The sequence below is a fragment of the Callithrix jacchus genome, chromosome 19 (genome assembly GCF_049354715.1).
Source record: "Callithrix jacchus isolate 240 chromosome 19, calJac240_pri, whole genome shotgun sequence".
Taxonomy (NCBI): Eukaryota; Metazoa; Chordata; class Mammalia; order Primates; family Cebidae; genus Callithrix; species Callithrix jacchus.
The window spans coordinates 41128990-41151978 of NC_133520.1; the positions used below are offsets into that span (position 1 = coordinate 41128990).

The following is a 22989-nucleotide window of genomic DNA, read 5'->3' on the forward strand; positions in this document are numbered from 1 at the left end:
TATGAATTCTCTTTTGTTTTTTGTTTTGAGACGGAGTCTTGCTCTGTCGTCCAGTCTGGAGGGCTGTGGTGCGATCTAGGCTCACAGCGACCTCCGCCTCTTGGGTTCCAGCGATTCTCCTGTCTCAGCCGGCCGACTAGTTTGGGTTACAGGCGCGCGCCACCACGCCTGGCTAGTTTTTTTGTATTTTTAGTAAGGACCTGCTTCGCCATGTTGGCCAGGCTGGGTTCGAACTCCTGATCTCAGGTGATCCGCCCGCCTCAGCCTCCCAAAGTGCTGAGATTACAGGCATGAACTACCGTGCCAGGCCACCACATCATAGGAATTCTTAATTCCTAGATCAAGAAAATCTTTAAATTATCTGATTAATCCTGGTTATTCCTGAAGAAATTATCTCAACTTTCTACCTGGCTTACAAATCCAAATTTATTGATAACCAATGCATATTGATGAATGACCAAATTTAAAATGGAAGAAACACAGATATAGCCAGGTGCGGGTCTGAGTCGTGTAAGTATTTTTCTTATTTTTAAATATACATTATTTTATTTTATTTATTTATTTATTTATTTTTTAGACGGAGTTTCACTCTTGTTACCCAGGCTGGAGTGCAATGGCGCGATCTTGGCTCACCACAACCTCCGCCTCCTGGGTTCAGGCAATTCTCCTGCCTCAGCCTCCCGAGTAGCTGGGATTACAGGCACGCGCCACCATGCCCAGCTAATTTTTTGTATTTTTAGTAGAGACGGGGTTTCACCATGTTGACCAGGATGGTCTCGATCTCTTGACCTCATGATCCACCCGCCTCAGCCTCCCAAAGTGCTGGGATTACAGGCATGAGCCACCGCGCCCAGCTTATATACATTATTTTAAATATATAATTTAAATATATCAAATATCGAAATATAAATGGTTGTAAATATTATTTAACATGTTTAGTTAGGGAAGAGTTATATTAGAATTATGGAATTCATGGTGTACTGTTATCACTTATCTAAATAATTTTTCTAAATCATCTTGTTCCTTATGACCCTATGATATTTCAAACCTGTTTTATCTGTGATAGCTTCATTAAATCAAGTCCAAACACTTCACTTCCCACATTAAGAAAAACAGGGATTCACTGTGACAGAAATAGCAGTGTAACTGTTAACGCAAACACTGTAAATCACCAGAAACGAATAAGGTAAGAAGAATGTTATTAAGTGTGGATTTGGCTGGCACACAAACCGAAGTGGGGCTTATACTTCTCTTAAGGGACACAGGCAATTTTAAGGCCCACCTGTGATACACACACACACTTAGGAAAGTAAAATACATGTTTTTGTTTGTTTTCCAGAGACAGGGTCTTGCAAGTGGGCCAGGCCGGAATACAATACTGCGCCTCTAACTCCTGGGCTCAAGTGATCCTCCTGCCTCAGCCTCCTGAGTAGCTGGGACGACAGGCATGTGCCACTATGCTGGCTAATTATTTTTAATTTTTGTAGAGATGGGGTCTCACTCTGTTGCCTAGGTGTCTCTCAAACTCCTGGCTTCAAGTGATCTTCCTGCCCTGACCTCCCAAAGTGTTGGTATTACAGGTGTGAGCCACAGCATCCAGCCAAAAATGCACGTTATCAAGAGAAATCAAGAAATATTTCATTTGAAAAATTAAAAGCAGCAAACTGCTGTGCCTTTGCTGGGCAAACAGTATTTCAAAGAAGGCAAATCGTTGATGGCAGAATATTATCTTGCTTTTTTGACACAGAATCTTTCTCTGTGGTCCAGGCTGGAGTGCAGTGGTGCGATCACGGCTCACTGCAACCTCCATGTCCCAGGCTCAGGTTATACTCCCACCTCAGCCCCGAGTAGCTGGGACTACAGGCGCGCACCACCACAGCTGGCTAATTTTTCTATTTTTAGTAGATATGGGGTTTCTCCATGTTGCCCAGGCAGGTCGTGAGAAAATTATCTTTAATAGAGGAATTCCACTGCATAAATGAAGAAGGAATGATAGAATCTTTTTTAAAAAAAAAAAAACCACCATTTTGCAACCCTTACTAAAATAATGTTAATGGCAACCATTAAGTGACAGGTTGATGGAGAGCTTCATACAGTGGGGATCAGGCTGACAGCACTTGAGTCTTGGTGACAAAAAGAGACAATGCAGACACTGTGTTATCTCCCGAAGGAAGGCAATAAAAATCCACCACTTCCAGTGAAGTTGATTTGCAAGAAAAGACAAAAACAAAACTGACCCTGACGGTGATCAAGCCACTAGACATCAAACTTGGTCTACAGGAAATACAGGGAATAGAGGACGCCTTAAGCACCACGAAGTCCAAAATGTGGAAAATTCCCCGGGACCAAAGACCAGGCGCTTCAACAAATGAAAGACAAGAACAGAACAGGAGGAGAGAGTTAAAGATGAGAAGACACAGCGGCCAATCGCCGCAGGAGGGCCTTGTTTGGATCCTGATTGGAATAAACCAATGGTAAAAGCACGATTATGAGACAATAGTCGAAATTTGAAAATATCGCCTATCAGATATTACAAAATTATGGTTAACTTTTTAAGATATGATCATGGCTTCATGGTTGTGTGGGGAAAGGGGGAAGGAGGTCCTTATCTTTCCCTTATCTGCTGAAGATGACATCCAGGCATTTACAGATGAAACCATGTGATGTCTAGAATCGATTTTGAAATAACCAGCAGGGGTGAGGATGGAGGCGAGGGGAACTGTGGAGGGAGAACAGGTGAAGCAAGATTGGCCATATGTTAATGTTAATGCATAATAAATACATGAGGGTCCATATATTCTGTTGTTTGTTTGTTTTGTTTTGTTTTTGAGACACAGTCTCTCTCTGTTGCCCAGGCTGCAGTGCAGGGACATGATCTTGGCTCACTGCAACCTTTGCCTCTTGGGTTCAAGCAATTCTCCTGCCTTAGCCTCCTGAGTAGCTGGGACCTCAGGTATGTGCCACCACGCCCGGCTAATTTTTATATTTTTAGTAGAGTCAGAGTTTAGCCATGTTGGCCTGGCTGGTCTTGAACTCCTGACCCCAGATGATCTGCCCTCCGGGGTCCCCCAAAGTGCTGGGATTACAGGCATGAGCCACCACACCCAGCCCATTTATCCTATTCCTTAAGTGTTAACATTTCGTAATAGAAAGTCATTTTTTAATCACCTGTCCTGGGGATCGTGTCGTGCATAACTAGTTGGACGAGACCTTAAGCTTGGCTGTGTGCCATCCTCAGGCTCTTCTCCTCCGCCCCCACACCCCCATCACAGCCAGCACCTCCTCTTCTTTCCATTGTCCCAGAAAAGGGAATTTGAGCCAACCAGTCATTGTCTCTGGCTCTGCGTATTCAGTGTACAGCTTCCCCTGCCTCTTTTCACACTGTCGTATCCCTAAGCCCACGCTCCCTCCTTAGGACCATGTTTACAGATTCTAGATCGAGAACGTGCCTTCTTCTGCCATCACCTTCTCGCCAGCTTCCAGCCGTAGCCTACTCCACAAGCAGCCACTCCTCCTCTCCCTACCTTTTCTTTAGTGGATCCAGCTCCTGGTACTAGGAAGTTCTGAGCCAAACAGTGCTCCCCAGACCTCCTTCCTCTGGCCTTCCCTCCCCACCGTGGAGGACCACCTCCGATCCTCCTCAACCTCACAGGGTGGAGTATTGAAATAACGCCTGGCCTCTCTGGCTGCTTACTTGTTCCTTCCCTTAGGAGGAAGACATCGGATTGGATGTCTTTACTACATTTTACCACTTTCCAAAAAGTCTGGACTGGGCCTGCCTCCTACTCTGTTTTGTATGCATTTTGTTCTACCAACAAACGAGAATTTAAGGCAAATCTGGAAGTCCTCCTGCCACTGGCATTTAAAAGTGGCTGGGTGTGGTGGCTTACGCCTGTCATCCCAGCACTTTGGGAGGCTGAGGCAGGTGGATTAACTGAAGTCAGGAGTTCGAGACCAGCCTGGCCATCACGGCAAAACCCCGTCTCTACTAAAAACACAAAAATTAGCCAGGAGTGGTGGCGAATGCCTATAGTCCAGCTACTTGGGAGGCTGAGGCAGGAGGATCGCTTGAACCTGGGAGGTGGAGCCACCACACCCCGCCAGGCCTTTGTTTTCAAAAAGCCTTTGCAGGAACAAACAGCTGAATTGTCTGGAGAGAGCAGGCAGGGTCTCTGGGCCGGGAATGGGAAGGCCGTTGACAGGGCACTGCAGCCTGTGGCCTGGTGTCGGGGAGGGCAGGGCTGCGTGCCGACGTCAGAAGGGTGGGCAGGGCTGGTGGCTGTGTCAGTGGTTGGTGGGCAAAGTGGAGGGAAGAAGTCCCTCCGTTCTGGGGTCTGGCCTTCACATAGCGTTCTCTCCTGAAGTCTCACTCTGGGCTTAACAAACATCACGTCAGTATATTCCCTCGAACAATCTGCTGAAAACACCCCACCTTGAGAGAATCGCTCCAGGTTCTCACTGGTTTCCTCACAGGGGTCATTCCGGTTTCTGGAGCAGTGGACTGGGAAGGGGACAGGGCTTCTCAGGCGACGACGGTGACTGAGTGTGACTGAGCCAGTTCTGGTGTTCACAGTTGTCATGGTCTTGGTCCGTATTGTTAGATTGTAGAGGTATCACGTAAACCTCCAGGTTATTGTGTGATAGGAGGTAAACTGAGGCCTCCTCGTTTTCATTAGCCAATAAGGGATTGGAGTTACACTTGATTTAGAAACACTGAAATGCTGTTTCTGGGACAAGGGTGTGATGGTTGCATTTCACAGCTGGGAATCACATATTGCCCAGTCATTCTTTCCTGGTGGTTTAAATGAAGCACACCGTTTTTGTGAAGGACTTGCTTTTGTTGCCGCCACACTGGCTCAGCTGGATCTAACTCTAATTTGTAATGCAGCCAAAACCCACAGTAGTCGGGCCCTGCCTCGACCCCAGCCTCCCTCCTCAAATAAGAATATGGGCATCAGGACTGAAGATCACAAGAATTTCAAAGACACTGAGAAACCGTGCAATGGCGATGGTTCACTTGCAATGTGATGAGAAGGGGCAGTTTTAGATGTCACAAGCAACTAAAAAATGTGGCACTACCATTGAGTTGCATATGGCACACACGCAGTATCTTCTAGTCTATGTGAGTCCAACTTGCCTCGGGGAATCTGAAGGACCACTGAAAAGAAATAACTGGGTGATGGAGGTCTGCTAAGGGTCCTGGGGACACAGGATGGGGGACAGAAGAGGACCAGGGACTGCCCTGATGGTATCTTTGCCTGTACCGAGGTCTGCTAAGGATCCTGGGGACACAGGATGGGCAGACAGAAGAGGACCCGGGACTGCCCTGATGGTATGTTTGCCCTGTACCGAGGTCCGCTAAGGGTCCTGGGGACACAGGATGGTGGACAGAAGAGGACCAGGACTGCCCTGATGGTATGTTTGCCCTGTACCGAGGTCTGCTAAGGATCCTGGGGACACAGGATGGGCAGACAGAAGAGGACCCGGGACTGCCCTGATGGTATGTTTGCCCTGTACCGAGGTCCGCTAAGGGTCCTGGGGACACAGGATGGTGGACAGAAGAGGACCAGGGACTGCCCTGATGGTATCTTTGCCTGTACCAAGGTCCGCTAAGGGTCCTGGGGACACAGGATGGTGGACAGAAGAGGACCAGGGACTGCCCTGATGGTATGTTTGCCCTGTACCGAGGTCCGCTAAGGGTCCTGGGGACACAGGATGGTGGACAGAAGAGGACCAGGGACTGCCCTGATGGTATGTTTGCCCTGTACCAAGGTCCGCTAAGGGTCCTGGGACACGGGATGGGGGGACGAAGAGGACCCGGGACTGCCCTGATGGTATGTTTGCCCTGTACCGAGGTCCACTAAGGGTCCTGGGACACGGGATGGGGGACAAAAGAGGACCTGAGACTGCCCTGATGACACGTTTGTCCTGTATCTTTTGCTGCTCTTTCTCCTTCCCTGTCTCTAACTTTGGGCTGTCCCCATCTTCAGCCCTCGAAGCCCTTCTCTTCCCTACTCGCCCTCCCTTCTTAGGTGACCCATCCAGCCACACGGCTTTAAACATCTTCTGCACAGACCACTCCAACCCCAGGCTCCCCAGAGCTCCTGACTTATATTGACAGCCTGGATGCTCGGTTGGCTTCTCAGTGGGAACGTGTCTCAAACCACGCTCCTGAGCTTCTTTCAGCCTGAACGAACAGTATCTAGTTGCTCCGACCTAAACCCTGTGATCGTTCTTGAGTCTTCTCTACTTCCATCCACATGGATCCCAAATCCAACCAGCTTTTGCTCTCCACGATTATCATCCTGGCCTGACACGCCATCCCCCGGTAATGTCCACTTACCGGCCCAGCACCATTCAGTGGCTTCTCTTCACACTTAGCATGGCTCCAAAGCCCTTTCCAGGTCTACAGGGCCCTTCCGTCCTCATCTGCTTCTCTCTCTTCATTCAGGCTGCCAAGGCCTGGGTCTCCCTGCTGATCCTTCCAGCTGCCGAACACTTGGTGCTTGGCACTCCTCTCCAAGGAATGCTCTTTCCCACGCTCCTTCGTTTCCTTCAGGCCACTTCTCAAGATCGCCTCCTTAGAGAGGACTTCCGTGTCATTCTAGATAGGGCAGTGCCCGTCATTCTCCCCCTTATCCTGCTTTATTTTTCTTCCTAGTGTTAATCCCAACATGACGTAAATTTATTGATGTGTTATCTGCCTCCTACTGTCAACCTCACAGTCAGAATTCAAGTTCCTTAAGGATAGGGACTTTGTTTTGTTTACTCAAACTGTTTCTTTTTGGGATGGAATCTTGCTTTGTCGCCCAGGTTAGAAAGCAGTGGTGCGATCTCGGCTCGCTGCAGCCTCTGCCTTCTGGGTTCAAACAATTCTCCTGCCTCAGCCTCTCAAGTAGCTGGGACTACAGGCGCCCGCCACCATGCTCAGCTAATTTTTGCATTTTTAGTAGAGACAGGGTTTTGCCATGTTGCCCAGGCTGATCTCAAACTCCTGACCTCAAGTGCTTCACCCGCCTCAGCCTCCCAAAGTGCTGTGATAACAGGCATGAGCTACCACACCCAACTATTTTATTAGAACTATTCCTAGCACAGAATATCACTAATTAAATATTTCGTTGAATGAAGTTAAAATTACATGTGCACCCTTTCCATGAAGTCCCTGAGGTCACAAGTTTAGGAAAATATACTTCCTTACTCCCAGGCATCCTATAAATACCTGTACCCAACCTCGTGATATCATTGAGGATGTTTCCTATATAGAGAAAACATTTATATTCATTCATTCAGCAGATATTCACTGAACACTTTGTAATGATAGATACCACTTACTAAGCCCTATGTGCAGGGAGCCCTTCATGCTCAGAGTAATCCTACAAGGTGGCTACAGTTTCCCGCACTTTACAAATGGACAACAGAGGACACACACATCACGTGACATTTCCCAGGTCATATATCCTATACCTGGCACAGCTGGAATTCAGCACTCTTTTCCCTAAGCCATGCTATAAAGCTATTTCAGCATTAGCTTCAGGCCATTCATTCTAGAACATTCTCACCCACCTAGTACTGGCGGCAAAATTGCCAATGAGAGCACATGAAACATTTGCAGTTCAGCCTGTCACTTCCTCTGTGAAGTCCTCTGAGTCCACAGCAGAGCGGGCTGCTATGACTGGCCCCAGTGCACTTTGCTGACATTGCTGAACAACTCTTGCTCAGCGTGTTTGTGTGTCTTACTGTCTCTCCCGTCAGGGTGAAATCTCTCAAGGACCAGGGCTATGTCTCGTATTCGTTTTGGCATCTCTGGTGCCTAGCACAGTGTCTGTCACACGGTGGGAATTCAATGAATGCTGGCTGATGAGCAAATGAGTTGCATGAGGAAACACTTTCACAGCCTAAGGAGCTGGCATTTTGGTGTCCTTCTGGCTGTGACAGTCGCTCTTCACTTCTTTTGCACGCTTTTTTCCCTGGTTCCTATTTTGTTGCTTGAATATCTGTGACATTTCCTGCTAAGGGCTCTGTGTAAAAGCGGCTCATTCTAATTGCCTCCTGCAAATCATAGTTTTTTCTGTAGGAAATCGCATCTCTTGGCCAGGCGCGGTGGCTCACGCCTGTAATCCCAGCACTTTGGGAGGCCGAGGCGGGTGGATCATGAGGTCAAGAGATCAAGACCATCCTCGTCAACATGGTGAAACCCCGTCTCTACTAAAAATACAAAAAATTAGCTGGGCACAGTGGCGCGTGCCTGTAATCCCAGCTACTCGGGAGGCTGAGGCAGGAGAATTGCCTGAACCCAGGAGGCAGAGGTTGCGGTGAGCTGAGATCGCACCATTGCACTCCAGCCTGGGTAACAAGAGCGAAACTCCATCTCAAAAAAAAAAAAAAAAAAAAAAAGAAATCACATCTCTTGAATTCAGATTCTGCCTGTAATGTTGTGCTTTGTGGGCTCCGTTTCAAAGCGGCCGAGGTGTTTGTTGTTTCTGTCTGAAGAAAGAATCTGTGAGGCTCACATCTGGCGCTTCCTGGAGCTCACCCAGCTTTTGTACACTGCCGTGGGCCTTTAGAAACTTCCAGTTACCAATGGAATGCAAATTTGTAAAAGATCAATGAGATACTATTTTTACCTATCAAACTGGCAAAATAAAAAGCAAAAATATGCTGAGGAGGGTTTAGAATATGGGAACACCTTTCTGCAGGATAGATTGAAAACACATTAGCAAAAGACTTAAAAATAGGTCCCCATCACTTTAAAAGTGACCCAACAGTTCTGCTTTTAGAAATGTATTCTAAGCAAACAGTTAAATTAAGACTTAACTACTAGGATGCTCATCATAATTTATTATAATAGTGGAAACTGAAAAGTATTTACATTACTGAGAATAAGAAACTAATGAAATAGCCAAGTGTGACAGCTCTAACCCCAGCATTTCAGGAAGCCCAGGCTGGGGAGGATCACTTGAGGCCAGGAGTTCGAGGCTGGAGTGAGCTATGATTGTGCCTCTGCACTCCAGCCTCGGTGCCACAGCAAGACCTATCTCTAAACTGATTAACTAATTAAGTTATAGCCAAACAATTAGATCCTATCCAGTCACTCGAAGTTATGTTTTGGGTAACTATACACTGACGTGGAAAGATTGTTCATTATGTATTAATTTAAAATAGCAGATTATATAATGGCATATATGGTCTGATCTTGTAGTATTTTTCAACCTTTTTTTTTTTTTGGTTATGGAGTCTTGCTCTATTGCCCAGGCTGGAGTGCAATGGTATGATCCTGGCTCACTGCAACCTCTGCCTCCCAGGTTCAAGCGATTCGCCTGCCTCAGCCTCCCAAGCAGCTGAGACTACAGATGTGCTACCACACCTGGCTAACTTTTGTATTTTTGTAGAAACAGGGTTTCATCATGTTGCCCAGGCTAGTCTCAAACTCCTGACCTTCAGTGAACCACCTACCTTGGCCTCCCAAAGTGCTGGGATTACAGGCATGAGTCACTGTGCTTGGCCTGATTTTTCTTTTTTAAGAAAAATATTTTTTAAGAAAAATAACAGTTTCTTCAAATGATTATGAGTGTTTTCTCCACTAGAGGAGGTAAATAATTCCTGCTGCTCTAAAGGTACTATGACTGATAGCAAATTTATTAAAAAATAGAACAAAGAAAAAAAGAAACCTCTTAAAGCCTATTTTCACATTCTAGAAATAAACGTAACACCTTGTAATTAACAGCACCATGACAGCAAACCTCGGGTATCACCCCACAGCAGGCTGGGCATGTGCACACTCTCCCAGTTCATTTTCCATTATTACCCACTTCCCCACACTCTGTGTCCTTACCCAGGCGGCAGGGCTCCGTCCCTGCCCCACCCTCTCTCTTTTCCCTCTCCCTCTCTGCTCACCTGGCTTTCTATAAATAATCATTTGTGTCACCGCTTACAGCTTTTTAAACATTTTCACACTTACTATTTTATTTAATCTTCACACCAGCCCTGAAAAGGGTTTTTCCACTTTAAGATGCAGAAGCTCAGCAATATTTTTTTATTTTTTTGAGCCAAGGTCTCTCTCTGTCACCCAGGCCAAGTGCAGTGGCGCAATCGTGGCTCACGGCAGCCTCAACCTCCAGGGAAACTCAGCAATATTAAATGTCTGGGCCAATCACGTAATCAGTAAGTGGCAAAGCCTAACTCCAAATCCCACACTTCCATTCGGTATCAGAGCCCCAGGTAGTGGTTTTCACACACAAGCCTGCATAAGGCTCCCGTGAGAATGTGAAAAATTAAGTGTCCTGGGCCCTACCTCCAGAGATTCTGTTTTAGGGGTCTGGAATCGGGCACCCCCCCCCCATTTCTAACATCCTCCTTCCAGGGGCTCCTGAAGCAGGTGACTGGCACCCACACGTTCAGAAATACGCCCAGCTTGGCAGGGAGCAGATGCGACCATGAGTCTCTCTTGTCTATTTAAGTGGCCCAGGAGGGTAATGTGACACTCATCTTCCAGAAACTGCTGGTATAAGCAGGGAACTTTCTCATATGGAAGCATTTAGGAAAGGGAAAGGAAGGAAGACAGGAAAGTAGGAGAGAAAGATCTAAACACATTCCATCCCACAGAAAATCCTCCTGCCCTGAACTCAGTCATAAGCCCAGCTAGCCTGCTATGGTGGACTCTCTTTTTTGCATCTCTTAGGCATCTGGCACTTAGACACTGGGTGACTGCAAAGGGGACTCTCGGGTGGGAGAAGGACTAGAGCTGGGCTATTTTGCAGACAGAGATGCACAGGGGGTGAATGAAGCGCCTGATCCAGAGTGAGTCACACGTAAAGCCGGGATCAGAGCGCAAGACTGCAAGACTCTCAGGCCTGAAGTCATGCACTTTGCCCAGCAGTGCGAGCACAGAGAGGGCTTTCCACAGGGCCCGGCAGAGCTGGCAGGGTCTGCAGAAGCCAAGAGTCACGAGGGTAAGCAAACGTTCTGCACAAGAGACCAAGCATTCTCCTAGTCAGGAAATGCCATGGTGATTTAAATCGCATGCTGAGGGCAAGGTCGGGGAGCTGAAGAGGCAAAATACACATTGCAGTGGTTTGGGTGTAAAGAAAAGTGTTCTCTTTGCAAATAAGGTACATTTATTCTGCAACTCAGGAGATAAAATGAGATTTCTGTAGGAAGCCTCTATTGCACCTTCCGGTGGCCTTAAAAGAAACAGACACGTTTGTGCTAAAGATAAAAGTTAATTACATTCCGTAAAGCCAACTCTATGATACTAAAGAGAGGATTCCCTTGAGACAAGATGTGAAGCTTAACATCAGTCAGAACGTTTGAAACACTCCTCTAAGGTGGGACCTGGGGAGGTACGCAACCGCCCTCAGTGCACAAGAGTCTCTTCGGAGAGAGAATACGGTGTCATCCCCTGATTGTCAGGAGATTAGGGTTCGTTCACCAGACGGCGGTTCTTTAATGGCTTACGGGATTCAACCCACAGCTGTCTTGAATGCTCCAAACAAGTCGGCGCCTGTGTTTACGCATCAGGCGCTGGCACGCGCTTTACCGCCGCATGACCGTGCTGGCCCCTGCTGCCGACGGATACGCCCCTGGGTATGTGTCCACCCCAAAGGTTATTTCCTATCTCGGCCACCCTCCTTCCCAGCTGCAAAGCACTGCCTGTCACAAACAGCCTGTCTGCTGGTGCTCTGAGGGTCACCACCCTCCTTTCCTCTTCCGCCTCCGCCCCGTCCTGAGGGTGTGCGGCTCATTCTCATCTCTGGCTGGTGATTCTGACATGCACCGCCAAGCAGGAGGCGATCAGTTCTCCACCTGGATTTTACCTTGGGAAAATCTCAGGTCATCCCGGGAAAAAAATTATCCTGGGAAACGAGAAGGAAGAAATGCCTTCCACTGTTACCACTGCTAGAATCATCGGTCAGAAAGCCCTCCATAAGTGATGATTCCTCACCGTCACTTTCACTCACTATTTTTTGAATGGGATGACCACACATTAATCATCTAAACTGGAACATTTCTAAGAGTAACAAGGAGACCAATCAATAATTACACTGGGACGGGCGTAGTCTGGGACTACCCCGGGCAAAGCAGCACATATTGTCATCCTACTTCTCCAGGCCATGAGTAGAACAAAGAAGACACACAGGGCAGGGTCCCAGATGACCTCAGCTGACAAAAGACGTAAACAGAAATCAGCTTTATTCTCAGCCCCTGACGTGTGGGAGTTGATCAGTGAAAAAGCTGACACAGCCCCTTGCTGTTGCGTGACTTCCTGATTCCACCCCTGTAAAATGAGGGCAACTTACCAGCATCTACACCGATGGGTGGATGTGAGGATTAAATGAGTTCATGTACCTGAAGCACTCAGGACAGTGCCTGCGACACAGAACAGTCCGCGAATATGAGCCACTCTTACTACCTATTCACATAATAAATAGGAGAAAAAGCTAGGCGTGGTGGCTCACGCCTGTAATCCCAGCACTTTGGGAGGCTGAGGCGGGTGGATCATGAGGTCAGGAGTTCAAGACCAGCCTGACCAACATGGAGAAACCCCGTTTCTACTAAAAATACTAAATTAGCCAGGCGTGGTGGCACATCCCTGTAATCCCAGCTACTCCTGAGGCTGAGGCAGGAGAATCACTTGAACCCGAGAGGTGGAGGTTGCAGTGAGCCGAGATTGCGCCATTGCACTCCAGCCTGGGCGACAAGAGTGAAACTTTGTCTCAGATAAACAAATAAACAGGAGAAGAAAATAAACACCCTAAGAACAGAGTGAAGCGAATTTTCCAGGGAAACATATTATCACTCAGGAATGGTAGGAACGACCATCCTTTGCTACCAACAGCAGCCATCTGCCCTTTTAGAGACCCGGAGCCTAGAACCCCTCCCGTCTGTTAGCCCGCGCAGCCTACCGGGTCTTTCCTAGTACGCTGGCCCCACAGACACCACCAGAACTGCTTTCTCGCAGATTACTCAGCTCCCTCGGCCTTTGGTTCCTTCCACCTCACCCACATGACACAACCTTAACCCTGAAGCCCTACGACAATCTACCTTTTTTCTTCTTTGCTCTCGAGCACAAAATCTTCCAGGGTTTCTTGAAAATCCTTACATGGGGTCTTCCTCAACTCTTTCTCCCATTTCCCACAAGAGATATTCCAAAATTCCACCATTCTCTTCAAGCCCTATGATCTACGACCTTCCTCTCAGAAGACAACAGAGGCCGTGAAGTAGGATCCACAGGCTGGGGATCACTGTTCCTTCCTAAGTCCCTTCATCGCCCCGGAAGCTGTCTTCACCCTCCCTGCGGGCTCTCGGCTCTTGGACTGTCGGTGAACGTGCCTACATCCTCCCGTCTTCCAAAATCGCCCCCTCAGCTGCTGTCTGTTTCCTTCTCTTCACTGCGGAGTAACTTGTCCTCCGGCCTTCTCACAGCCATTCCTTCCTCAGTCCACTCAACTCGACACCTGCTGCTCCCCCACCTCTGCTCTGGGAGAGGTCCTCAGTGAACGCTTCATTGAGGACCCTGATGGATGCTTTTTCCCTCTTTAACTGACCTCTCCTCTCCACTACAACTGACATGGCCACGGCCGCCTCCTTGCGATTCTCTCCGAGCTTGGCATCCACGATGCTTCTTCCCAGCTTCCCCTCTGCCCAAGCTTCTCCTTACCCATCCCTCTGTGGGCTCCTCTTCCTCTGCCTTCTTTTAAATGCTGATATTCCCCATGGTCTTGTTCTAGACTCTCTTCTCTTTTCCTCTCAAGGCATTAATTACTACTTACATGCTGAGAGCTCCAAAATCCAGGCCTCAGCCAGATCTCCCTTCTATATCCAGCTGATTATCGAACGTCATCCTTTGGGCGTCCCAGGATGTCTGCACCCAAACTCATTTTGCTCACCGATGCCCCACTTGGATTTGTTATCGGAACGGATGGCACTTTTACCCATCGTCTGTCTGAGCCAGAAACCTGGGATTCATGCTCGACTGTTCCCAGTCTATCCCTCCCACAAACCAAACAGCCTACAAGCTGGGCTCACTTCTAGGTGTGACCCATCAAATATATTTTTGATGCTGCTTACAAATGCTCTTTCTCTGTGATCTTCAGAATAAAGTCCAAATTCTAACTCTGAAACTTAACACCTACCCCGATATTCTTAACGATACAGCTCCTGTTTGCCACTCCAGTTTCACCCCTCATCATGACCCCCAAATCTCTACATTCCACACTACTGAGCTGCTTTCAATTCCCAGGGGCTCCTTGTTTCATGACACCTCTAGGGTTTTTGTGCTTGCTGCTCAGCTGCTGGAACGCCCTGTGCCCCACCGCTGCTTACTAAACTGCTCGTTTTCAAGTCAAGTGTTTCCTGTCCTGGTAAGCCTTCTCCACACACCAGCACGTTTCATCTCCCAGAAAGCTCCCTCTCTGCACGGCTGAGTAGCTGCCTCTCCTCTGCATTTCTACAGTATCCTGAACGAGCTCCTATCTGAAATTGGCTGCTGACTGACTTGTTTTCCTCACTAAACTGTGACCTGGATTATTTAGGGACTCTGGTTCCTAGCACATTATCTAATGACACTCATTCAGTGTTTCAAGAATGAATGAACAGTGATAAACAATCTCTTGGGTAGCAGCTTCCTCTTCTAGGGGCAAGACTACATGCCTGAGGAAGGCTCACAGCAACTTGAAATGTTTACATACATGTAGATACACAAATATAATGAAAAAGCCATCTTTAAATAGAGATGCGTGTGTGCGCGTGTGCGTGTGTGTGTGTGTGTTGTTACAAAATAATATATAAGTTATGGAAAATTGTTCATTTTCCTTTACCTTATCGTCCCCTTTGCTTGTAAGAGGCTCTGTGTTTTCCATTTCTCCATTGTGACTGCTTGTACTCAGAGGTGCATAAATCATTTTCTTCTGTTCTCTCAGGAGCTGTACTTTTCACACAGTACTCAGTATTCAGGACAACATTCCATGGCAGGTACACTGCACGGGTGAGAATTTTTCTAAAGACAAAGAGAGAATTGCCACCACCTTCCATTCTCATTTCCACTCCGCCTTCTTTCCTCTAGTTTCAATGACCTCAACGCCTTTAGCTACTCCGTAAGTGGTATCACGCTGAATCCGCAAATTTTAATTTTTACACTAAGTTATTGTAATCTCAAACAGTATTTGTAATTGGCACTCATAGAAAATCAATTATTAGTATTTATTTTGATAAATCTCCTCCCACACTCAGACTGATTAAGTGTTTGTTATTGTTTAAAAAAGAAGCCATCATGGTGCTACTCATTTTCACCGGTGGTCGTTCTGCCCCCTCTTAGATCTTTATATGCCAAACCTGGGGTCATTACAGGCACTTTCCTTTTGTCAGCTTAATTTGAAGATAACCTGAGTTTTATTGTAGAAAATAAACAACGATCCATTCTAATGTTAAAATGTTTTAATATTTTTTTTTTGAGTCTCACTCTGTCACCCAGGCTGGAATGAAGTGGCAAGATCTCGGCTCACTGCAACCTCTGCCTCCTGGGTTTGAGTGATTCTTCTGCCTCAGCCTCCTGAGTAGCTGGGACTACAGGCACTTGCCACCACGCCTGGCTAATTTTTTATTGTTTTTTTTAGTAGAGATGGCGTTTACCACGTGGGCCAGGCTGGTCTCGAACTCCTGACCTTATGATCCGCCCGCCTCAGCCTCCCAAAATGCTGGAATTACAGGTGTGAGCCACCGTGCCTGGACAGAATTGGTTTTAAATAAATAGGAACATATCATTCTGTAAGGCTAGACATAATAAATTTGTTTTAAAGTGTTATGGTCATTTTTAAAAACAAAGTATCTTAAAATACTTATGTCACAAGGTATTAAATATCACATACAGGAATCGTGAGAGAAGATGTGAAATTAACAAGGACAAGCAATTTCTACAATTGTCCTTGTACTTAGAAATTATCTTTAGAACATTTAATTTTCATCTATCACCATCATTGATATATAGTCCTTGTAATTAATTGAATTTGATTCTGGGTCAATTGCAGCAGACAACATTTCTTCCATTTCCTCTTGAGAAAAAGGCTCACCTTGGAGAGACAAAAAGGAAAATGTATCATTTATGATCATCTGATTTTTTTCTTTCTCTTTCCGCTAGCCAGCTTAATAGCCATGGAGCCCACAAACCCCCACAAAGTCACTAGATCCTCTCCCTGCAGCTGTAGAGCCAGCACATCACGACAGTGCAGAGGTTCACAGAGAAGACTAGCGAATACCCTGGCAGATTTTGGACTTCTTCTCACCTGCAGATGTTACAGATCAAGCAACCTCTAGAACACGTCATTTCAGGCAAAGCAATAGGAAGACATAAAGACACCATGAACAAGGTTGTTTATTTAGATTAAAACTTTTGAAATTACCAAAGGATGAACTTGAAGTCCCAGTATTTGATTAAAGATGGAAAGAAAATAATCTAATGGTTAAAAGCACAGTTTGGATTCAAATGCTGGCTGCCTCTTACTAGCTCTAAGATCTTGAGCAAGTCAGTTAACTGCGCGATACCTTAGTTTTCCTGTCTCTAAAATGAAGATGACAATACTACTACCCATCACACAGGTTGTCAAGAGAATTCAACGTGTTATTATTTGAACGGTCCTTAGAACGGTACCTGGCACAGAAGCGGCAACAGGTAAGTGTTTGTTTTACAAACTGTTCTGAGATCTTCCCTGCTGCTAAAGACTGTCTGATGCAATACACATTGCTGGACACCTACAGACTTCTATCTCGTAGGAACTTGATTCAGTGTGATTTATTTTGTTGATCAAATGACATCCTGGGCAGGAAGAATGTATACGCTCAAACTAGTGTTTGATGCTTGGCGGATATTATAAAGACTGGGTAAGTAACTTTAATCCATATTGTTATATAGCATAAATGTACTTAAAAACAATTTGTAGAATTCTGAGAATCTCAAAGCAACAATTCTTAAGCCACTATTTACCAAACTAGTCAACTGCTATTACACTTAGCTGATGGGTCTGTGATATGAAATCATAACTTAGATTTGTACAGTATTTACATCTTACGCATTACTTCCAAACGTACTGGCTCATCTATGCGGAAGGTTTGTAACAACACTTGTTGAATGAATCGTTGAAATCATACATGTTCTTATTTGAAAATACCTGTCCTATGCTTGGTCCCCTGAGAGACCCAGTAGTCGATCTTTGAGTACCATGAACTCCCTGTAAACATACCATCTTGGCAATTATCACACAGCTCCCCAGGGCAAAGCACACGAGCGCACCGCCTCTGTACACACTGCAGTCTGTTCTGACTTTGCTGTTTCCGTCAGCAGCATTACCATGACACTTGCGCTCGAGGGCAAAGCCTTGGTGTTACTTGTGACTCAGCTCTCATGTTTGTCCCCTACGCTCTGTCATCATGACCCACGGATTCTGCCGCAGACAGTCCTGTATCAATCCCTTCTTTCCATTCCCATTGCCGTTGCCAGGTTAGGCCCTTATTTGGGTGCCTTCAGGATGCTGAAATAAGCTTCTAACTGGTCTCCCTGGTCCAACCTCTTTCTCATGAATCTAACAAACCGACCAGCACCAGAAAAACCTTCTCACGATCACTCACACACCTTGTGACTCATCTGCTCAAAAGCCTGTAGGACTTCTCCATTGCCCACAGGATGAATTCCAAACTCCTGATCCTGGGACTCTACAGTTTAGTCCCAGTCAATCTACTGAAGTTAATTTCCCGCTGTTTGCCAGAGCCACCCTCGGGGCCAGCTAGGCTTATTTTCTCTCTGAAATAGCATGTTCATTCCTACCTCTCCATTTTTGTTCAGACTGTTTTACACACCTAGGTCTCCCTCTCGTGAGCCCTTCGCCTAGTCTTCACCGTCTACTCATCCATTCGTTAATTCGGCAAACATTTGTTGAGATCTACTGTATGTGAGAGAATTATAATGCACAAGAGTTTACCTCTGCCCTCGACAACTTAACCATATACATTCTACCGTCTCAAAAAACCTATTTTCTCTTTAAGTCTTCCCAGACTAAGCTTTTCAGGCGGGTCCGGCCCTGGTTGATCTTCATACATTTATTTTTCTATCGTCTTCTGCTGTCTCTATTTTATGTTACTGTTATTTCCCCAGTAAGATTGTAATATCCTTGCAAGAGGGAGCAGATTTCACTGTCCTTATACCTTACTGCACTTACTGAATGCTAAACACGTAGTAGGCACACGACAGTAGGAACATCGCACTGTTTTGGGTCATTTTGACTAACTTCATGTTGTCCAATATTTAACCCAGGATTTACTTTCTTTACACTAATCCTTAGGATTAAGAAGCTGATGCTAAAAAAAAAAAAAAAAAAAAAAAAAAAAAGAAGCTGATGCTTTGAAAGTCCTAACATCCCCATCAAAATTAATCCCTAAGATCATTTTGACCATGGCATGAGAGTTCCTGGGTGGCAGCTATGATGGCGGTGTCATTCTTACTCCCACTCCCTGTATTCCCCCTAATGGATCACGCTGGAATGGTCAAGCCAGTTGTGCACGTAGATGCAGTCTTAGCTTTCCCTGCTCCAGATTACTTGCACTTTTGATTCTGTCTCAAGTGATTAGCAACTCTGAGTCATTCAGAACTCAATCTGTGAACCAGAGAGCTCTAGCTCTGTACAGGAGAAGGCAAGGTCACCAGTATGAGGATGGTTTCAGGAGACGACCTTCAGGGAAAACAAATGTACACATCAGCCTAGCAGAGGGAATTCCCAAGGAAATATGTTGGCATATGTAAGTGTGCAGGTATTATGTGTGTATATGCATATGTATGAAGGGCCATGTTCAAAGCATATATATATGGTTCCATTAACATTAAAAGAGGAAATGTTTAGTGTTAAAAATGACCTCATATTAAATTTAGGCTATATTATCTATAACTTCACCAACAGAAAAGCTTTTTAAAAAGGAATTTTTAAATTCCTTCAGCACTGTGGGAGGCCAAGATGGGTGGATCACCTCAGGTCAGGAGTTTGAGACCAGCCCGGCCATCTCTACTAAAAATACAAAAATTAGCTGGGCATGGTGGCCCACGCCTGTAATCCCAGCTACTTGAGAGGCTGAGGGAGGAGAATCACTTGAACCCAGGAAGCAGAGGTTGCAGTGAGCTGAGACTGCACTCCAGCCTGGGTGACAGAGCAAGACTCTGTCTCAAAAAAAACAAAAAAGAAAGAAATTTGTAGAGACTCCTATTCAGATCTTCAATCTGGGAAGAGGCCTTCATTTACAGTGATTGATAGTTCATGTTTTCCAGATGGCATATCTTTTATTCTGAAAATTCCATTCAGAATGACTGCAATTACAGAAGTAATCACTATACTTTACAAAATCCTCTAAGACAACAACACAGCTCCCCTTATCCTACTCTTCTTAACCCCCACAGAACAGAAACCATCCCCAAACCAAAACAGTAGGAACAGTAAATAACTTTCCACCAGAATGACTGATTCTAACGTCTCCCCATAACTTTACATGACTGCTGACAAATCATGAATTCCTCACGTAGGTCACTGTTGCAAGCACTAAATCACGCTTACCTTCTTCAGTCATGTACTTGATCAATTCGTCCTTAGTAAGAAATCCACGGTTAGCTGTATCTAAAACCTAGGGGAAAAGAAAAGATAGATATTCTATTTTTTCATTTGGTAAGTTCTACATGATGAATTTTTCACATAAATGAGCATACACGTGTGTATATAAATGTCTGTATTTATATACATGTATATGTATATAAGCTGGAGTGTACATACCTCAAAGGCTCGAAGAAGGACATCTTCTGGAATGGGTCTGTATCTATAATTATGCAATAGGTTGAGTCAGTGCCATAGTATTCACCATCGTCTCTGCGTAATAAAGCAGCAGTCTCCAACCTTTCTGGCAGTGGCGACTGGTTTCATGGAAGGAAATTTTTCCACAGACCGGGGTTGGGGGGATGGTTTGGGGATGAAACAGTTCCACCCCAGATCATCAGGCATTAGATGCTCATAAGGAGCACAACCTAGATCCCTCCCACGCGCAGTTCACAATGGGGTTTGTGCTCCGATGAGACTCTGGCACCAGCGCTGCTCTGACAGGTGGCAGCACTCACTCTCTTGCTGGTCACCTCCTCCAGTGCAGCCCAGGGGTCCCAACAGGCCAGGGACTAGTACCAGTCCATGGCCTGGTAGTTGGGGACCACTGGAATGAATAAATGACCACATAAAACAAACCAGGGCCGGGCGTGGTGGCTCACGCCTGTAATCCCAGCACTCTGGGAGGCTGAGGCAGGTGGATCACCTGAGCTCAGCAGTTCAAGACCAGCCTAGCCAACACAGTGAAACCCTGTCCCTACTAAAAATACAAAGATTATCTGGGCATGGTGGTGGGCACCTGGAATCCCAGCTACTCGGGAAGCTGAGGCGGGAGAATGGCTTGAACCTGGGAGGCAGAGGTTGCAGTGAGCTGAGATGGCGCCATGGCACTCCAGCCCAAAAAATAAAAATGAAGAAGTAAAAGCTGCTAACATACTGGGATGGTAATGCTTGCCTCGCTGAAATCTTGTTGGATTTCTGGATGTGAAAGTGGAGAACACCTCAGCCCCACAGGAAGTATTTAGTGCAAAATCACTGACATGTTTGCGGTTATCTATTAGCTTTTCAGAAATCAATTTCGGTGGGCACAAGACTTCCATGATGAACCAACTCTGGCAAGCTAATGCTATATTTGTGCTAGAAATATTAGGATTCTTTTTTATCATTGATAATTCAAAACAGAAGATAAGAATGTTGACTTATGATCTTTGTAGCTTATTTGCCCCCAATTATGCTTTGCTAAGGTTAACACGAATGTGTTTGATATTTCTAAGCATGTACCAACTGGCAGTTCAGAAGTATCTAGAAAGGTTAGAAGGAGGCCACCTTAGGAGACGCTGGTTGAACATAACATACGAAGGGAAAGAGCCAAGCGTCCTGAATGAATTCTGATCGTTGCGTTGCCTTAACAATTGCATTTACTTACTTACCTTCTTTCTAGTAGTATTTCTGTCATCACCGGAAGAAATTTTTCAAATCGAATGTATCCAGTGGGTTCTTCTTCCTCTATCTAAACATTCAATAAGTAAATAGCCATTTATCCATCCAACAAATATATTTTATTAAGATTTCTCTTTATCATTCATCTTGAACCTGTACAGTTGACACTCTGATAAGGGAGACATGCATTAATCAAGACACAGCAACAGGAAGACAGTGTGCTTGTAAATCCATGTAAGCACAGTGAAGGGAAGGAGCACGGGTCTGTAGGAACAGTCAATAGAGAACCCTCGGCCAGGCGCAGTGGCGCACACCTGTAATCCCAGCACTTTGGGAGGCCAAGACACGCGGATCACTTGAGGTCAGGAGTTCAAGACCAGCCTGACCAACATGGTGAACCCCCCATCTCTACTAAAAATACAAAAATTAGCTGGGCATAGTGGCACACACCTGTAGGCCCAGCTACACAGGAGGCTGAGGCAGGAGAATCGCTGAACCTGGGAGATGGGGTTGCAGTGAGCCGAGATCGTACCACTGCACTGCAGCCTGGGCGACAGAGTGAGACTCCATGTCAAAATAAATAAATAGAGCACCTCTTAGACCGGGAGGCCAGGGAAGTCATTCACGAGGAAATAACACTCCAGCTGATTTAGAAAGGATGAGTAGAAGGTAATGAGACGAAGACGGGAGGGAGAGACTCTCACAAAGAGGAAACTGCACGCACTGAGACTCTGCTGACACACTGGAGGCTAGGAGGCTGGAGTACAAGGAGCAACGAGAAGGCTTCAAGACGAGGCTAGGGAGAGGCAGGGCAGACTGCAGGGCCTCCTTGCCCGTGACAGTGATAAGGCTGCTGGCCCAAAAACAGTGGGAAATCACCGACGGTCTCGCTGATGCATGTTTTGAAAGAGCACACTGGTTGAGGGTGAGGCAGCTTTTTCAGTAGTCTAAGCAGGTATGACAAGGGCTTAGACTGGAGTGGTGGCTATGGAGAGAGAAATGGATGGCTTCAAGAAATATTTAAGAAGCGGAATTGATAGGACCTGGTCTTGCATTCATTATGAGTAACGATGGAAGAAAACAGAGGATTCAAGGATGACTCCCAGGATGCTGACTGACACCACTGAGATAAGGTGATGCTTTTCCCTGAGACAAGAAACCCTGAATGAGGGACCAGGTTAGAGCACACGCCGCCATCGCAAGGACCAACTACATCTTAAATCATCATAATATGTATTAAGCACCTCCATGGTAGACAGAGCTTGGTCATACCGCCCCTAGATTAGAAGACTACACCTAAGAGGATGATTGGGACTTGGCACTATTAAATGAGAACGAAACAGATCCCTGCCTGTGGGTTCGGCTTGGATGCAGCAGCTGAACATAACACCACTGACCTTAACTTTCCTGTCAGGCTGTCTATAGCGAGCTGTAAATTTTCCATTCCCTTTCAAAAATCTCATTAAAAGGCTCATAGATCCCAATTCAGCAGATGAGTTTTGGACAGATTTATTCTTGGAGCAAAAACGAAGAAAACACCTACAGGTTGCTGCTAAGTGTGACACAACGTCATCCAAATGACTAGTGTTTTTAACACTTACACCAGATTCACACCTAGCGTGGTGGAACCTCCGACTCCACCATCAGCAGAAAATTCAACGCATTCAATGACAGAATTGTGTGTTTCAGAACTGCTGAGCCCGCCGATTCATGAACAGTTGTCTTCAGCTGCTTCTAGGTTGAAGGTGAGCATTGCAAGTTAATGTTCACGTGGCTCCGCTGCTTGAGCATCGCTCTGCAACTCCCTACCTGGCAGCCTCGGACAAATAGAACGTCAGTCTCACGAGGTTATCTCCAGAGGAGTTTTAAAATGAAAACGATGAGTTGGCTATTCTGACTCCTCCAGAAATTTGCTCCAGAAGCAAGAGCAATG

The 22989-nt window shown here is 46.0% G+C and overlaps 3 protein-coding genes across 10 annotated transcripts in view; 1 reads left to right on the forward strand and 2 right to left on the reverse strand.

The window, feature by feature from the left end:
• KIF26B (kinesin family member 26B) overlaps positions 1 to 14997 on the reverse strand; it is a 636506-nt gene extending 621509 nt beyond the window's left edge. The window contains exon 1 of the mRNA XM_035280614.3: positions 14817 to 14997. Within this exon, the coding sequence (XP_035136505.3) occupies positions 14817 to 14900 (84 nt within the window). The 5' untranslated portion in view covers positions 14901 to 14997. The remainder of the gene's footprint in view (positions 1 to 14816) is intronic.
• DRC8 (dynein regulatory complex subunit 8) overlaps positions 1 to 22989 on the reverse strand; it is a 122989-nt gene that overhangs the window by 21024 nt on the left and 78976 nt on the right. For 7 of the 8 annotated variants that reach the window (XM_078357191.1, XM_035280623.3, XM_054248260.2 and 4 more), the window contains 4 exons: positions 21047 to 21126; positions 19797 to 19839; positions 19584 to 19650; positions 15418 to 16064 (listed from right to left, as the gene is read on the reverse strand). In XM_078357191.1, coding sequence (XP_078213317.1) covers positions 15949 to 16064; positions 19584 to 19650; positions 19797 to 19839; positions 21047 to 21126 — 306 coding nt within the window. In that variant the 3' untranslated portion in view covers positions 15418 to 15948. Of the gene's footprint in view, positions 14996 to 15417; positions 16065 to 19583; positions 19651 to 19796; positions 19840 to 21046; positions 21127 to 22989 lie in introns of those variants that run through there. The other variant, XM_078357190.1, reaches the window with a different exon arrangement.
• The window catches only part of LOC108589208 (large ribosomal subunit protein eL37-like), a 28657-nt gene that overhangs the window by 218 nt on the left and 5450 nt on the right, over positions 1 to 22989 (forward strand). The window contains exons 1-2 of the mRNA XM_035280624.3: positions 1 to 510; positions 1340 to 22989. The exon at positions 1 to 510 is cut by the window's left edge and continues 218 nt beyond it; the exon at positions 1340 to 22989 is cut by the window's right edge and continues 5450 nt beyond it. The gene's annotated coding sequence lies outside the window, so the exon portion shown is untranslated. The remainder of the gene's footprint in view (positions 511 to 1339) is intronic.